The 18874-nt window shown below is 42.3% G+C and overlaps 1 protein-coding gene across 1 annotated transcript in view; it reads right to left on the bottom strand.

Moving 5' to 3' along the window:
- Positions 1–3794: 3794 nt before the first annotated feature.
- LOC111973272 (serine/threonine-protein kinase Sgk3) overlaps positions 3795–18874 on the bottom strand; it is a 15843-nt gene continuing 763 nt past the window's right edge. Inside the window, exons 2-16 of the mRNA XM_024000576.2 lie at positions 15564–15647; positions 14967–15039; positions 14579–14654; positions 14184–14253; positions 13761–13810; positions 13513–13570; positions 12740–12823; positions 12494–12625; positions 9752–9864; positions 9005–9041; positions 8290–8376; positions 4940–5035; positions 4661–4816; positions 4335–4424; positions 3795–4220 (exon numbers count right to left, since the gene is read on the bottom strand). Coding sequence (XP_023856344.1) covers positions 4053–4220; positions 4335–4424; positions 4661–4816; positions 4940–5035; positions 8290–8376; positions 9005–9041; positions 9752–9864; positions 12494–12625; positions 12740–12823; positions 13513–13570; positions 13761–13810; positions 14184–14253; positions 14579–14654; positions 14967–15039; positions 15564–15647 — 1374 coding nt within the window. The 3' untranslated portion in view covers positions 3795–4052. The remainder of the gene's footprint in view (positions 4221–4334; positions 4425–4660; positions 4817–4939; positions 5036–8289; positions 8377–9004; positions 9042–9751; positions 9865–12493; positions 12626–12739; positions 12824–13512; positions 13571–13760; positions 13811–14183; positions 14254–14578; positions 14655–14966; positions 15040–15563; positions 15648–18874) is intronic.

Genomic DNA, 18874 nt, shown 5'->3' with positions numbered 1-18874 from the left:
AACGAAAGTGTCAACAACAAAAAAGTAACAATAAAACAACAATAACGATGCTATATACAGGGGGTACCGGTACCAAGTCAATGTGCAGAGGTACAGGTTAGTCAAGGTCATTTGTACATGTAGGTAAGGGTAAAGTGACTGCATAGATAAACAGCGAGTAGCAGCAGTGTAAAAACAAGGGGGAGGTCAATGTCAACTTTGGGGCTTTCCTTTGACACCGCCTGGTATATAGGTCCTGGATGGCAGGAAGCTTGGCCCCAGTGATGTACTGGGCTGTACGTGCACATTACAAAATGTTTGGGCAAAATTACCATTATGATACATTTACCAGAATGTGAGCCTACCTCTGAGAAACAGGGTGACAGACTGGTACCGGAGGGCCTGGGAGGATGGACTTTCAGGACATCCAGTGCTTTGACATGGATAAGCTCTACCAGATGCTTGTCGGTTTCAAACCCGTATTGTATTTAAACAACAGCTACATGTAAGCATGGCATGTGAGGCTACTTCATCAGATATCATTCAGGGACAGAGCCAATTAGTGGTGTCATTCTCACCTCCCAGCACATGGAACCACGGGGAAACTCAGAGATCCAGGGTGTACTCAGGGAACGGAGGAAGGTGTGTAAACTCCAGTTCCATTAGGTCCGAAAGGTTCACACTGATACAGAACCGATACACAGCCTCACTCTGCTAGGGATCTGAAGGGAATATGAATTTGGGTGATATTAGTTGACTTTATAATATATAGCTAAATCAAATTGGACAGATATAACCATCAGTTATTTATCATAAGAGCTTCCTGTCATCTATGAAGGTCTGCTTCTCACGTCACCACATTCCCGTGGATACAGGGTTGCCTAGGTTACACCCTCTGGACCACATGACTCAATCCCAGTAGCTACACTGACAGCTCATTGAAAGCTCTCGATGGCTTCACTACCCCTAAACTTACGTTGAATGGTTTGCAGTCTTCAGCAAGTTGAAGAGCTCCACTAATGTCTAAAGACAAAACTGACTCTTTCAATAGGAAAACATTTTCAATTTTCTGTTACTGACAAACTAGCTAAGCTAGTTACCCCCCCCCCCCCAATCTACACACAATTCCCCATAAGGACAAAATAAAAACAGGTTTTTAGACATTTTAGCACATTTATAAAAACTGAAATATCACATTTACATAAGTATTCAGACCCTTAACTCAGTAATTTGTTGAAGCACCTTGGGCAGAGATTACTGCCTCAAGTCTTTTTGGGTATGAAGCTACAAGCTTGGCACACCTGTATTTGGGGAGTTTCTCCCATTCTTCTCTTCAGATCCTCTCAAGCTCTGTCAGGTTGGATGGGGAGCGTCGCTGCACAGCTATTTTCAGGTCTCCCCAAAGACGTTCAATCGCGTTCAAGTCCGGGTTCTGGCTGGGCCACTCATGGACATTGAGACTTGTCCCGAAGCCACTCCTGTGTTGTCTTGGATGTGTGCCTAGGGTCGTTGTTCTGTTGGAAGGTGAATCTTTGCCCCAGTCGGAGGTCTTGAATGGTTCTTCCATTTAAGAATGATGGAGGCCACTGTGTTCTTGGGGACCTTCAATGCTGCAGACATTTTTTGGTACCCTTCCCCAGATCTGTGCCTCGATACAACCGTCTCAGAGCTCTATGGACAATTCCTTTAACCTCACGGCTTGGTTTTTACTCTGACATGCACTGTCAACTGTGGGACCTTATATAGACAGGTGTGTGCCTTTCCAAATCATGTCCAAACAATTGAATTTACCACAAGTGGACTCCAATGTAGAAACAGCTCAAGGATGATCAATGGAAACAGGATGCACCTAAGCTCAATTTCGAGTCTCATAGCAAAGGGTCTGAATACTTCAGTTAATTTCAGTTTTTTTCTTTTTAATACATTTGCAAAAATTTCAAAAGAAAATGTTTTCGCTTTGCTATTATGGGGTATTGTGTGTAGATTGATGAGGAACATTTTTTATTTAATCAATTTTAGAATAAGGCTGTAACGTAAGAAAATGTGGAAAAAGTCAAGGCGTCTGAATACTTTCCGAATGCACTGTACATCCTAAAACACAACATAGTTTCATTCTTATTTTATTGTGTACAGTACTTCTCATCTAAAGCATTATATTGAACAATGAGGACTGTTGACCACACTCACTACTTAGAAATTGTGTGAAAACCCAAAATGGTTGAGGATTTCTGAGTAATATCTGAGTGTCAATTAAAGCAAGATTACGAGATGTAAGCTATAATACAGACAGGCAAGCAACCAACATAGCTAGAAAGCAATCAGATGGCTCAGCATCTGTTTGCAAGGTAAAGTCATGGATGGAGCCATCACAGAAAAGGTCTATGAACTATATCAAAATGAAAATATGAACTGAAATTACCCCTGTCAACACAAGACTCTATTCAGTGACCTCTCAAGTATTCCCCCATTGAGAAAAAAAATGAACTAAGATAAGCCATCTTTTAAAGAGAGAAGAGACAAAACACAATTCCTTTCAGCTGTTCTTCTGAGAGAATATAATGACATGTTCACTGTCATTTCATTAAGGCCACAGTCTGTTTTGAAAGTGGAACAGAAATGATTGAGGAAGTTGTTTTATTCCCCACTTACACTTTTGAAGCTAGAATCCCTAGTTGCTACATAATTATAAATGAATGATATACACTGAGTGTACAAAACATTAAGAACACCTTCCTAATACTGATTTGCACAACCTTTTCCCCTCAGAACAGCCTCAATTCATCAGGGCATGGACACTACAAGGTGTCAAAAGGGTTCCACAGGGACGCTGGCCCACGTTGACTCCAACACTCCCCACAGTTGTGTAAAGTTGTCTGGATGTCCTTTGGGTGGTGGACCATTCTTGATACACACGGAAAACAGTTGAGCGTGAAAAACCCAGTAGCGTTGTAGTTCTTGACACACTCAAACCGGTCCGCCTAGCACCTACTACCCTACCCCGTTCAAAGGCACTTAAATATTTTGTCTTGCCAATTCACCCTCTGAATGGCACACAATCCATGTCTCAACTGTCTCAAGGCCTAAAATTCCTTCTTAACCCATCTCCTCCCCTTCCTCTACACTGATTGAAGTGGATTTAACAAGTGACCTCAATAAGAGATCATAGCTTTCAACTTGATTCACCTGGTCAGTTTGTCATGGAAGGAACATCTGTTCCTAATGTTTTGTCCACTCAGTGTTTATACCCATTGATTATTGAAGAATATAACTCTTAGCTTAGTTCACCTGTTGTACCCGTTAGAACCCAAAATAAGTTTGTAAACAATGTAAATGTAAAAAACACTGTATAGCCTCAAAACTATACATTTGATATCATGGATGGTCAGTCCTTGTATCCATAGCTGTCTATGAATTTGAGAGCGGTTACATTTCTCCAGCACCATCCCGTAGCTTTGTAGAGAGAAGTGGAGGGCACAATGCCGTGGTATTGTTTTAATGAAGGATTCTAGTTCTAAACCTGGATTTTATTTTGGGGATTAGTTTTACCCATCCCATCCTGAAAAGACACTGTGAATGTTTATCTTTTCTTCAAACAAAAGGACCAACATTGACACCACTTTATGTGGATCAACACAAGCCAACAAACAATACGTGTCAAGAAAGATGGCCTACATTTCTTAAAAATATATTCTGTTATATAAATATAATTAGGTAAAAATAAAGATTTCTTGACACACTGCAGCCCAAACCATATTCATAAGTGCTGTCTGATCACCACTTCTGCTCGGTTTATCTTTTCTCAAAACGGGTTCATCCACAGTATGAATTCCCTTTTATTCAAAAGAATCTGGACAGGTTGAGGCACTGTTCTTCAGTCCTGATCCTGGAGACCAGCAGGGTGTGCAGGCTTTCCTTCCAGCCCAGCACTAACACACATGATTCAACTAATCGACAAGCTCTACTGGTTTGGAACAAAAGCCTGCATACCCTGTGGATCAACAGGACCATGATAGAAGAACACTGAGTTAAGGCAATTTCACAGAACTCTGGGGCTGGTCCTCACAGCGAGTCTTTCATAGAAAGGAGTCATCTGATGGTGGTGCATAGGAGAAACCTAGGAAGGCATCATCAGCCTCCATCACGATGGCGTTGACTATGGAATCTTCAGTATAGCACACAGAGTTCGTAACAGTCTCGCCTGTGAATTCTGGATCAAAGTTTGTGATGTCATGAGGAGAATTCTGCAAAATAGGGAGGGAAAAAACATTCAGTTCATTCATGCCTGTGGTCTGGTGTCTTACATATCTGTGTGTGTCTGTGTGATCAGAATCAGATATAATCCTGAGAACATTTACCACATTGGGAGTGAATGGAGGTGGAACCTTCCTCTGTTCCAGGTCATCCCAGTTGATCTCTGAGAAGAAGTAGTGAGCTTTGATCTCATTCTGAAAAAAAATATAGAATATAATTTATGTTTAGGTTCTAGAATTACCAAGGCAACTGTTATTTACTTCATACTGATAAAAGTGGTGTAATGCAATCCATCTGCCCAGGAGAAATGAACACTGCAGCTATTGAGCAACTCTTTGACATGACAATATTTCTCCACCAGAGGGTGTCAGATGCCATCAGCTATGGCAATACACTAGTCACAGTTGTGAGACTGATGCTGGCTACTCACAAAGTCATCTCTGGAGCCCAGTCTGTGTGTGCCGTCCTTCTCCAGTAGAGCCTGCAGGAGGGACCAGGCCGTGTTGGACGCTCCGGGACGCATCATCAGGGGCTTGTGGAGGATGTTGTCATACATCTCATGGGTGTCTCTGCTGTAGAACGGAGGCTGTGGAACAGAGGGGAGACAGCTGTATTAGTGTAAGGGCAGCGTGTGATCAGGCAGCATGTCAAGGGTGCACTCTGACAGTAAATATTGTTCCTGTTTTCATTGTCTACAACAGTAACTCACCAGGCCAAAGAGCATTTCATAGAGCACTGATCCCAGACACCACCAGTCCACTGTGTTGTCATACGGTTGTTTCCTCAGGACCTCTGGAGCTAGGTACTGGGGAGAGGACAGAGTTACAGTTACATACATTAGCATTGACTGGCCTTTTCAGTCTCAATCCAGAACAGTGGTCTAGACTTGCAAAGGAAGGGCCCTTATCACATGTAAGATATATAAAATAATCAAATAAGAGGATTTTCAAATAAAACAGAATGACAAAGCTATAAAACATTATCTTAAATATAAACCATCAACTTAGTGAATACCAGTGTTTAACATTTTGAACACTGTTCGCCACACAGACAGCCCATTATCCTCAGTCAGTACTAAATAATCTATCGTCATTGTGGAATTCTGGACAGAGTAGACCACTTACAAGTTTCCTCACTTTCTCAATAAGTCCGGTCAGGAACGAGTAAAACATAATCAAATCACAAGCATTCTCTACTTAACAAACTGAAAATGACACTGTCATGAGAGATGTGTCTAGATGAGTCAGCTGGTAAAGGATTTCAATCTATAGTAACTCAGGTAATATATACTTTATTTTTTGTACTTTTTACCCCCGAATTGTCGTGATATCCAATTTGGTAGTTAAAGTCTTGTCCCATCGCTGCTACTCGGGAGAGGCGAAGGTCAAGAGCCGAAACACGACCTTGCCAAGCCGCACAGCTTCTTGACACACTACTCGCTTAACCCGGAAGCCAGCCTCACCAATGTGTCGGAGGAAACACCGTGCAACTGGCCACCAAAGTCAGCATGCACTGCACCCGGCCCGCCACAAGGAGTCACTAGAGCGCGATGGAACAAGGACATCCCAGACCTCCCCTAACCCAGATGACGCTGGGCCAATTGTGCGCCGCCTCATGGGTCTCCCGGTCACGGCCGGCTGTGACACAGTCTGGGATCGAACCCGGGTCTGTAGAGACGTCTCAAGCACTGTGATGCGGTGCATTAGACCACTGCACCACTCAGGAGGCCAGGTAATATATACACTTGAATAACTTTCAAAAAATGTATTCATATATACTGTATTCATTTTCATTACTTTTTTTCCCACAACTGCCACCAGTTTTACACCAAAACATTTACAACTGACATGTCCTTCATATTTATTTATACATGTATTTAACATGTCGGCTGTAAATGTTTTGGCGTAAAACTGGTGTCAGTTGTGAAAAAAGTCAATAGTTTAAAGATTTGCAGATTGAATAGAAAATAATGCATTAATTGGATGTTTTTTTATTATTAATTAGGCTGTTTTCTCTGGAACCATATAGTTTATCTACAAGAAACTCATGGACACCGATATAGAAAATGAATACAGTATATACAGTGGGGAGAACAAGTATTGGATACACTGCTGATTTTGCAGGTTTTCCTACTTACAAAGCATGTAGAGGTCTGTAATTTTTATCATAGGTACACTTCAACTGYGAGAGACGGAATCTAAAACAAAAATCCAGAAAATCACATTGAATGATTTTTAAGTAATTAATTTGCATTTTATTGCATGACATAAGTATTTGATACATCAGAAAAGCAGAACTTAATATTTGGTACAGAAACATTTCTTTGTAATTACAGAGATCATACGTTTCCTGTAGTTCTTGACCAGGTTTGCACACACCGCAGCAGGGATTTTGGCCCACTCCTCCATACAGACCTTCTCCAGGATCCTTCAGGTTTCGGGCTGTCGCTGGGCAATACGGACTTTCAGCTCCCTCCAAAGATTTTCTATTGGGTTCAGGTCTGGAGACTGGCTAGGCCACTCCAGGACCTTGAGATGCTTCTTACGGAGCCACTCCTTAGTTGCCCTGGCTGTGTGTTTCGGGTCGTTGTCATGCTGGAAGACCCAGCCACGACCCATCTGCAATGCTCTTACTGAGGGAAGGAGGTTGTATTGAGGTCCTCCCCTCAATACGGTGCAGTCGTCCTGTCCCCTTTGCAGAAAAGCATCCCCAAAGAATGATGTTTCCACCTCCATGCTTCACGGTTGGGATGGTGTTCTTGGGGTTGTACTCATCCTTCTTCTTCCGCCAAACACGGCGAGTGGAGTTTAGACCAAAAAGCTCTATTTTTGTCTCATCAGACCMCATGACCTTCTCCCATTCCTCCTCTGGATCATCCAGATGGTCATTGGCAAACTTCAGACGGGCCTGGACATGYGCTGGCTTGAGCAGGGGGACCTTGCGTGCGCTGCAGGATTTTAATCCATGACGGCGTAGTGTGTTACTAATGGTTTTCTTTGAGACTGTGGTCCCAGCTCTCTTCAGGTCATTGACCAGGTCCTGCCGTGTAGYTCTGGGCTGATCCCTYACCTTYCTCRTGATCATTGATGCCCCACGAGGTGAGATCKTGCATGGAGCCCCAGACCGAGGGTGATTGACCGTCATCTTGAACTTCTTCCATTTTCTAATAATTGCGCCAACAGTTGTTGCCTTCTCACCAAGCTGCTTGCCTATTGTCCTGTAGCCCATCCCAGCCTTGTGCAGGTCTACAATTTTATCCCTGGTGTCCTTAAACAGCTCTCTGGTCTTGGCCATTGTGGAAAGGTTGGAGTCTGTTTGATTGAGTGTGTGGACAGGTGTCTTTTATACAGGTAACGAGTTCAAACGGGTGCAGTTAATACAGGCAATGAGTGGAGAACAGGAGGGCTTCTTAAAGAAAAACTAACAGGTCTGTGAGAACCGGAATTCTTACTGGTTGGTAGGTGATCAAATACTTATGTCATGCAATAAAATGCAAATTAATTACTTAAAAATCATACAATGTGATTTTCTGGATTTTTGTTTTAGATTCCGTCTCTCACAGTTGAAGTGTACCTATGATAAAAAATGACAGACCTCTACATGCTTTGTAAGTAGGAAAACCTGCAAAATCGGCAGTGTATCAAATACTTGTTCTCCCCACTGTATATGAATACATTATTTTTTAAAGTTATTCAAGTATATATTACCCGAGTTACTATAGATTGCCGTAGAGTTCGGTAACTTTGGTAAATTACTGGTAGCTTTGCAACCCTATTCTATAGATTAAAAGGTTCTTATTACGCCGTATTACATACACTGCCCTGGAAAACATTACTCATGCCCATTCTATACATAGTACTGTATATGGCACTTAAAATGGAGACAGGCATGGCAAATTATTAACCCCTTTCATGCCTCCCTCTTAATTTTCATTATGTACAATTTCCTTTGTTAATAATTAGTAGTGACTTGACACTAAATTGTGACATGTCATGTGAACCAAACGGCAGCAAAAAGGACACGTGGCATTAATCAACCGTACTAAACGCTTAATGTTACCTCGGGTGTCCCACAAAATGTGCTTGTCGTCTCGGCTTGGGAAATGCCTTCCTTGCACAACCCGAAGTCAGTCAAAACTATATGTCCCTTTAATGAAGGGGAGACAGGGAACATTTTAGACACTGTTCGCCACACAGATGGCCCATTATCCTCAGTCAGTACTAAATAATCTATTGTCATTGTGGAATTTTGGACAGAGTAGACCACTTACAAATTTCCTCATTTTCTCAATAAGGCCGGTCAGGAACGAGTAAAACATAATCAAATCACAAGCATTCTCTACTTAACAAACTGAAAGTGAAACTGCCGTTCGTGACAGATGTGTCAAGATGTGTCAGCTGGTGAAGGATTAGGCTTCACCACAGATGCTTGTTTTCACCACAAATGCTTGGTACATTCATATTCACATCTCATAATTTGTTCCACTGACTTGTAGTAAACACTGCAAACACTTCGTAATGGCTTTACTAAAGTACAACTTTTAACTGAGGTTAAATTCAATTGCAGAAATATTCGGGGTAATGTAAAAATACCAGGTAGACTACAGCCATGGGAGGATGCTTCCAGTTTCAAGACGCATTTGTATGTGAACAGCTGTTAGTAAACAGACTGCATAAGTTTTGCTAGTGCAGGTTGTAATGAACACAGCCCTAAGCTACTCCACATAGAACAGACTACTTACGCACTGCAAACCGAGTTAGGACATCACACTTACTTCAGAGTCCAGAAGGATATTTTCTGGCTTCAAATCCCTGTGAAAAAAATACATCTCATGAACATTCATTATCCAAAGCCACTATTATTGGATAATAGAATTGTGCTTAATGGATTACAATGGCTTATTATCTTACTACTTCTGGGAAAGTGGCCAATTGAAAAGCAACAGAGGGTATCAAAACAATCAAATAATGAAAAGAGGGGTTATTTAATCTTAGTGATTTGCATCCAGTTGATTACAATGTACATGATTAACAGAACCAGCATTACACTAAACTGAAACCACAGGCAGAGTGGATGGCTTGAGGTACTTGTTAAGGGAAAATTGCCCTCACATGTCAATTAATGTATGATTATACACGTGCAACCGTGACGTTTGACAATGAAAATTACTACAGTGGACGGCTTTAAATAGGAACACTTCCAAATGTTCAAAGTTCCAGGAATTTCCCATAAGATGCCATTAGAAGTGGGACTTTTCCCAATAATTGAAAAGGGTGTGTTGCATTCACTGCTCATTCAGGATAGTTATTGTGGAAAACCGTGTTTTACAGCATAGGAAAATTCTCTACTACAGACCTCCAGCAGCCAGCTGGTGTACCAGAGCAATGACAACCAGGCTACATTGGTGACTCATTTATCCAATACAGCCTTTGCAACACAAACTGGATTTGAACCTGGGTCTGTTAGCCTGTTGAGTCAAAGCCCACACACATTGTTACATACGCACAAACAACCCACGTACCTGTAAACTATATTAAGAGAATGCAGATAGCCCAGTGCGCTTGCCATTTCTGCGATGTAGAACTTGGCTCTGGGTTCCGGAAAGGTCTGTTCTTTTTGAAGATGGAAGAAGAGCTGGAATCATAGAGGACAGTGAGACAGTTCCAAAGGACGTGGTGAACTAATAGGAGCATGACGTGACACAGTTCCCACCACTCATTTTTGCACCCTTAGTAAATATGAGCAAAACGGGCTGCAATTTTTTTTCTGTTGGGCCAGTAACCGAAATGTTGCTGGATTGAATCTCCGAGCTGACAAGGTAAAAATCTGTCAATCTGCCCCTGAGCAAGGCAGTTAACCCACTGTTCCCCGGTAGGCCGTCATTGTAAATAAGAATTTGTTCTTAACTGACTTGCCTAGTTAAATAAAGGTTAACAAAAAAATTATTACAAATTCAATTATCCTCCTGGTCTTTCATTGAAAATATTCAAAAATCAAACCTTTAATTCAAGTAAAATGATTGAAAAAAATACATGTGAAATAAATATTTTTCTCCGAAACATGTGTGCCACAATTATTGGCACCCCTAGAAATTATCACCTACATAACCAAAAGTTGTTTGGGAGGGTTGCCATAAAAAAGCCTTTGCTGTCATCAAACAACAAACTCAAGCGCCTACAGTTTGCCAAACGTTACTGGAACTTTCAACGGGACCGGGTTCTATGGTCAGATGAGACCAAAATAGAGCTTTTTGGAAACAAACAAACATGGTGTAGACAGAAAGATAGCCATGCAGAAAAGCACCTCATCCTCGCCTCCCTCGCCTCCCGGGTGGCGCAGTGGTCTAGGACACTGCATCGCAGCGCTTGCTGTGCCACCAGAGACTCTGGGTTCGCGCCCAGGCTTTGTCGCAGCCGGCTGCGACCGGGAGGTCCGTGGGGCGACGCACAATTGGCCTAGCGTCGTCCGGGTTAGGCCGGTAGGGATATCCTTGTCTCATCGCGCACCGGCGACTCCTGTGGCGGGCCGGGCGCAGTGCGCGCTAACCAAGGTAGCCAGGTGCACGGTGTTTCCTCCGACACATTGGTGCGGCTGGCTTCCGGGTTGGAGGCGCGCTGTGTTAAGAAGCAGTGCGGCTTGGTTGGGTTGTGTTTCGGAGGACGCATGGCTTTTGACCTTCGTCTATCCCGAGCCCGTACGGCAGTTGTAGCGATGAGACAAGATAGTAATTACTAACAATTGGATACCACGAAATTGGGGAGAAAAGGAGAAAAAAAAAAAAAAAAGATACATGGACTCCATCAAGTACCAGCAGATATTAAATCAAAACCTGACTGCCTCTGCTAGGAAGATTAAACTGGGCTGTGGTTGGATCTTCCAGCAGGACAATGATCCAAAGCACACCTCAAAATCAATACAAAAACTGTTCTCAGTCCACAGAATCAAGGTTTTACCATAGCCATCCCAGTCCCCTGACCTAAACCCCACAGAAAACGTGGACCTCGGAATCTGAAGAGATTTTGTATGGAGGAAAGATCCCTTGCATTGTGTTCTCCAACCTCATTACACATTATAGGAGAAGACTCAGAGCTGTTATCTTGGCAAAAGGAGGTTGCACAAAGTATTGAATGAACAGGTGCCAATAATTGTGGCACACATATTTGAGAAAAATATTTATGATAAGAATGTATTTTTTTCTTTTAATTAAAGTTTTTTTTAATGAAAGACCAAGAGGATAAACAATAAATATATATTTATTGTTTAACAGTACACTTTGCTAATATTTACCAAGGGTGGCAATATTAGTGGAGGGCACTGTATTTCCACAATATTTAGCCCAGGTTGCTAACAATCGTAGCCGAGTCATGACACACGGCCGTGGGTCAAAGTTCCTGCCCTATCTGCAAATTCCACATCACTATTACAATTGTCTCAAGCAGCACGTTGAGGGGATTAACTGAGTGCCTGAATACTAGCATCAACATGACATGAGCTACGAGATTAGCCTCAGCTCGCTGGAAAAACACCATGTGTAGCTTACCTGCACTGCCAGTTCTCAGATTCTGTGATTTAGGAGGAGATTTCTAGCATAGTCCCCCCAGCTAAAGCACATACTGATGACAACGATAATCAGAGATGTTAGCTAAGGCACATAGCCTTCAGATCTGGAATATCCATAGACCTCGGAAGCTTTTTGTAAAGATATCTGTAGTATTTCAATACAGTCAAAATATTTTTACAGGCTGGCCATTATACCAATGTTAGAGAAACATTACAAACCTTCCATATTCTGAACCACTCTGGGTTTTGGCTTTTTTTGACAGTCCCAGAATGGTATGTATAAAAATGCAAATAAATATTTTTTATAAGAGTTACATTGGCCAACACTGCACTAGTGGTCAGGAGGCATTTATTCAAATGTGGAAATTCAGCTCTCACCAACTGCACAGTTCCTTTTATTGAAAAGGAGGCGTTGAGCTTCGAAATGTATGAGTTTAAATGTATAGCTTAAACCAGTGCTTCTCAAATGGTGGGTTGGGATTGGATCGCAACAGATTCTGTTTGGATAGTGTATGAACTGTCTATAAACTTTCAATGTATATTCTATTTAATCTGGGTCTGTGGGACCGGCCCCAACCTGTATAAAGGGTTTTTGCCCTCAGGTCAGGGCTCATATCCCAGGGCTTTTTAGCAGGTTTCCTGTGTTTTGACCTCAGTGACTCAACAGTGTGTGTCTATTATTCATAAGAGTGAAACTACTCACTTCTCCCCCGTTGACAAAATCCAAGACGAAGTACAACTTGTCAGTCGTCTGGAAGGAATAATGCAAGCCAACCAGGAAAGGGTGTTTCATGTTCTTCAGTAGCACATTGCGCTCCGCCATGATGTGTTTTTGCTGTTGGAAACAGGAAACATTTTATTATTAGGGTGAATGTACAAATAACGTACCCAACATCGAGAAACAGAATAAGAAACATTTCCAATTCAATAATACTCTGGAATAAATTACCTCTCTCCTGTTGAGGATTACACTTTTCTGCAGGACCTTGATTGCGTAATACTTTCCGTCCAGTTTCCGTTTAGCAAGGAGAACCTTCACGCGGGCGAGAAGAGACAGCATGGTGGACTCGCTGTTAAACCCCCCCAGTTACCACAGCAGGGACACTACGGTACCAACAACGAGGCAGCGAAAATACAGAACTGTGAGACTATCACTTCTCAAACAGAAAGTGTATCTAATAATAGACAAAGTAGTAAAACTTTTCGTTACCACACTGGAAAGACCAAACTAAATACCTGATTGTGTCAATATTCATTGTTTGGTTTGCTGTGATTTTCTCTTTTGAGTGACCTACTTCAAGCCCCAAGACCAGGGGTGTCAAACTCATTCCACGGAGGGCCTAGAGTCGGCAGGTTTTTGTTTTTTCCTTTCAATTAAGACCTAGAAAACCAGGCGAGGAGAGTTCCTTACTAATTAGAGACCTTAATTCATCAAACAAATCCAAGGGAGGAGCGAAAACCCGCAGATACACGGCCCTCTGTGGGATGAGTTTGACAAGTGTGACCAAGACATTATAAGAGCTGTAATATTAGGGTTGCAAAACTTTCAATAAAATCCCTGGTTTTCCTGAAATCTTGTTCGGAGAATTCCGGAATCAGGAGGGATTAAGCAGGAATGCCAGAATCATCCAACCAGGATTTCTGGAAAACCAGGCTATTTATTTAAAGTTCCCGGAATTCTGCAACCCTGCGTAATGTACTGTATTGTACATAATCACATACCTTTCCAAAGCTCCCCTTTCCAATGACTTTGAGAAAGTCAAAGTCTGTGGGCTTTGCACTGAAATATGGAAAACAAAAAAGGTTGGCAAACAAAAGTATCTAGAAATATATTTTTAGAACAAATGAATGGCTATGACAAGGCCTGCAAAGGTTACTTGGAGGAAAAAGACATCCAGAAAGCACACACATTTTCACAGGTAAAACAGAAATATCTGCAGGCCTCAATTTAATGTGAGACTATAACCTACTGTGGATTTCCAGACGGTCCCAGGTTAATATTTCTGGAGGTAGAGCCGTTCTGTAAACCAGAGATGGAACAGATTATCTGTTAAAAACACAGGTTTAACGCAGGTTAAAAAGTGAGGCCATAGGATCTAACCCTTTATTCTGCCAGAAATCTCAAGGGGTTTGAACCACACATACTGTACAGAATGACAATGCTGATAATGCAATATATGAATCTGCTGCATTATTACGGTTGTATAATGGAATCAATGATCACACGTTGAAAATACAATATCCAATACATAGAATACTTCAAGTATTCATTTGTGCTGTATCAGAGCAGAGATGCTAGTCAACATTTCTTCATTTGAAAGACATGACTGCTCAATCTTTGAAAGAGTCATATCTCCTTCCCTCAGACATCATACTGTCCTGTCATTGCCTACCTTGTCATCTTCTAATGGGTCTGAGAAGTTTTGAGATTTGTCCATCTGCAGGAATGCTCTGACATCAGGCCTGTCAGATCGTTGGCGAGAGAGGTCACATGTTAGGGGTCTGACAGACACACACAAAGCCACAGCTGTTAGAAAAGCGCTGCTTTTAGACTCCATGTTAAACATCACTGGGTTAGGAGATACTACCATAAAACAGGGTTAGATCCTCCCTTCGTCACAGATCTAGGATCAGCTGATCATCCCCAGATCCTAACCATACCCATTAGGGGAGAAAACGCTAAACTGACCTTGGATACAGATTTATTTGTCAAACCATCCGAGTACAGTGCAATAAATCGGGTCATTTTTTTATTCATTTACCGTAAAGTCAGTTGTAGAATACTTACTGGTTTCTGAGCTGAGGATGTGAGACCAGTCTCTGAATGAACTCATGTAAACCTGTTCTTCTTTGCTTGATAAACTCTAATAAAAGAAATGGAAAATGTTATAAATAGTATATTTAATATTGACCCTGTATTCACAAATGAAAGACAAGTTCTAGACACAAAATCACTTAGTTGTTCTGGTTTAGTTTCATATTATCCATAATCCAGTTTGTCATGTGTACATGATCTAATTTGTTAAACATTTAAAAATCAGACAAATTACTGGGCTGAAGTACAGTGGAGAACAGAGGGGCATGTATTGATTTCTGATCTACTAAAAACATTGAGTGCAGTTACAGGTAGTGTACTGTACTTTTACCAGAGAACGACAGATTAATCAATATGTCACCTGGGTCAAAGTTGTCCCCAAATATTCTCTTGGGTGGGATTTTCAAGTTCAAAGATGGAAACTGTTTCCTCAACTGCACAAAACAAAAAGACAGACAAATCAGATTATATCAAAGATAAGGCTAGGTATGTCATGGGGACCAAAATTACTCTCCATCTCTACCCCAACCATGAGATTTGAATTACCTCATTTTCTAAATGTCAACTCTACACAAATCCACAGTAATAGTCTAAATACAGTGAGTAATATAACGTGTGTGAAATGTCATTAACACGTCTTACAACATCAACTCCACAGGTTTCACCTCCTTGAGTAAAAAAAAAAGAGCTAAAAAATTAAATAAAATAAAAAGCTAAGACCTTCAAAGTTAAAACAGCTGATAAGGTAAGGGATTCTGTTTTGATAAAAACCGAGCCTGGCCCAGTTTAGTCGGCTGATCTCTGATGAAATGGTTTAGTAAGAAAGGAAGCCTGCAGTCTTATTACAACATGTATTTTTTACACAGTAACACTTCCACTTAAGTGTATATGTAGCAGAAAAGCTGTAAAAAATATTTTTGTCCTCCAAAGAGGAAATAAAAAAAGTAATTCCACTTACTGTGTTGTAGAGCTTGTCAAACTCTGCGTATCGCCTGAAGACAAACCACTCATGTCTTCCTACATTGACCATCACTTTGTAAACCTGGACAAATGTGGGGGGGAAACACATTTTAGTATAAATCTAGACAAAAGACATGATGCCCTACTTTCTATAGATACTGTAATAATGCAGTCTGCCATACAGCCTGTTGAACAGCTGTTGCCACAACACTACAAAAGCGTCCCCATACTAGGTTTGTCTTGCTCCTAGCAGAACTCGGCTAGGTGAAGCAAAAGTTTGTACCTCGCATACTCCCTTAAAAGGACCTTTGGTTGAAAAACGAGAGAAAAAAGCAGCAATATTACTGTTTGTACCTCTTGAAACACCGTAGCAACAACGTAGCCAGAGTACAGCTCCTCAAAATAGTCAGAATTAATCTAAGATAAATCAAGATATCTTTAAATCATTTTGACGTTTTTGCAGAAGAGGTCTTAGGTCGCACAATTTTACATCTAACTAAGATGTTTGGTGCAGTATTCCTCAAGTTAAAATGTGTATAGTCGACTCACATTGAATGACAACAAACTTCATTAAAGAATCCCGTCCATAGTTTCCACTCCTACTATGAGTAGTACTGTGGACCAACGAAGGGGCGTAGACTTCGGCTACCGAACTTCAAATTGCCTCAACACCACCACAAACAAAAATATCACAGCATTTTGTCAGAATATATGCAAACTGTTTAGACTGGGAAGCATTCGACAGGCTTAATACTCAGAGTCGATATTCACGTCATAAGAAGGAATACCCCTCAACCACGCCCACAAACATTCTTCCCCATTGTAAAAGAGCTAACTTCTCCATTGATTTTTTGTTATACAGAAATACCAAAACAAATGCAAAAAAATTGCCATGTAACCAGGTCAGAAATCCCGACCTAWGGTTCACAAAGCTCCCATGTAGGGAAATGAAGCCTGCGAGAAGAGCCCTGTGGCTTCAGGATATTCRGTGTGGGAGAGTGGCAAATTGTGGGGACAGAGTGTCCAAGTAGGCTACACATAGCTATGTTTTCCATAGACATTTCACTTGTTTAGTATAGTCCATTTGTAACTCCACTCACTATTGTAGCTGTATAGTCTGTTAGTGTTGATCAAATCAAATTGTATTTGTCACATGCGCCGAATACAACAGGTTTACAGTGAAATGCTTACTTACAAGCTCTTAACCAACAATGCAGTTAAGAAAATAAATTAAATGGTTAGTTTATGTGCGGGGCACTGGTGTCGAGGTAATTATGTACATGCAGGTAGAGTTATTAGAGTGGCTATGCATAGATAAGAGTAGCAKSAGSGGGGGGGGGGGGGGKGCAAATAGTCTGGGTAGCCATTTGATTAGCTGTTCATGAGTCTTATGGCTTGGGGTTAGAAGCTGTTTAGAAGCCTCTGACCTAGACTTGGCGCACCACTTGCCGTGCGGTAGCAGAGAGAACAGCCTATGACTAGGGTGGCTGGAGTCTGACAATTTTTAGGAACTTCCTCTGACACCGCCTGGTATAGAGGTTCTGGATGGCAGGAAGCTTGGCCCCGGTGATGTACTGGGCTGTACGCACTACCCTCTGCAGTGCCTTGTACCGAGCAGTTGCCATACCTGTTAGGATGCTCTCGATGGTGCAGCTGTAGAACCTTTTGAGGATCTGAGGACCCATGCCAAATCTTTTCAGTCTCCTGAGGGGGAATAGGTTTTGCTGTGCTCAACACAACTGTCTTGGTGTGCTTGGACCATGTTAGTTTGTTGGTGATGTGGATGCCAAGGAACTTGAAGCTCTCAACCTGCTCCACTACAGCCCCATCGATGAGAATGGGGGAGTGCTCGGTCCTCATTTTCCTGTAGTCCAAATCATCTCCTTTGTCTTGATCACGTTGAGGGAGAGGTTGTTATCCTGACACCACACGGTCAGGTCTCTTGACCTCCTCCCTATAGGCTGTCTCATCGTTGTCGGTGAWGAGGCCTACCACTGTTGTGTCATCAGAAAACTTGATGGTGTTGGAGTTGTGCTTGGCCGTGCAGTCATGAGGGAACAGGGAGTACAGGAGGGGACTGAGCACGCACCCGAGGGGCCCCTGTGTTGAGGATTARCGTGGCGGATGTGTTAATACCTACCCTTACTACCTGGGGGCGGCACGTCAGGAAGTCCAGGATCCAGGTRCAGAGGGAGGTGTTTAGTCCCAGGGTCCTTAGCTTAGTGATGAGCTTTGAGGGCACTATGGTGTTCAACGCTGAKCTGTAGTCAATTAATAGCATTCTCACATAGGTGTTCCTTTTGTCCAGGTGGGAAAGGCCAGTGTGGAGTGCAATGGAGATTGCATCATCTGTGGATCTGTTGGTGCAGTATCCAAATTAGAGTGGGTCTAGGGTTTCTGGGATAATGGTGTTGATGTGATCCATGACCAGCCTTTCAAAGCATTTCATGGCTACAGAAGTGAGTGCTACGGGTCGGTAGTCATTTAGACAGGTTACCTTAGTGTTCTTGGGCACAGGGACTATGGTGGTCTGCTTGAAACATGTTGGTATTAGAGACTCAGACAAGGAGAGGTTGGCAAGTGTCTTCACTGACATTTTCAGTTGGTCAGCGCATGCTCGGAGTACACATCCTGGTAATCCGTCTCACCCAGCGGCCTTGTGAATGTTGACCTGTTTAAAGGTCTTACTCACATCGGCTGCGGAGAWCGTGATCACACAGTCGTCTGGAACAGCTGATGCTCTCATGCATGTTTCAGTGTTAATTGCCTCGAAGCGAGCATAGAAGTAATTTAGCTCGTCTGGTAGGCTCGTGTCACTGGGCAGCTCTCGGCTATGCTTCCCTTTGTAGTCTGTAATAGTTTGCAAGCCCTGCCACATCCAACGAGCTTCGGAGCCGGTGTAGTACGATTCGATCTTAGTCCTGTATTGATGCTTTTCCTGCTTGATGGTTCGTCGGAGGGCATAGTGGGATTTCTTGTAAGCTTCCGGGTTAGAGTCCCGCTCCTTAAAAGCGGAAGCTCTACCCTTTAGCTCAGTGTGAATGTTGCCTGTAATCCATGGCTTCTGGTTGGGGTATGTATGTACAGTCACTGTGGGGACGAGGTCCTCGATGCACTTATTGATAAAGCCAGTGACTGATGTGGTGTACTCCTCAATGCCATCGGAAAAATCCCAGAACATATTCCAGTCTGTGCTAGCAAAACAGTCCTGTAGTTTAGCATCTGCTTCATCTGAGGGGCTTGACCTCTGACCTAAGCTGTGATCTAGCTAGCTTAATGTTCCGGTTGGTAGCTTGCTAGCACTCACAT

Source organism: Salvelinus sp. IW2-2015, linkage group LG14 (genome assembly GCF_002910315.2).
Source record: "Salvelinus sp. IW2-2015 linkage group LG14, ASM291031v2, whole genome shotgun sequence".
NCBI classification, from domain to species: Eukaryota; Metazoa; Chordata; class Actinopteri; order Salmoniformes; family Salmonidae; genus Salvelinus; species Salvelinus sp. IW2-2015.
The sequence above is the reverse complement of the archived record's forward strand: the minus strand, read 5'-3'. Positions and strand labels throughout refer to the sequence as shown.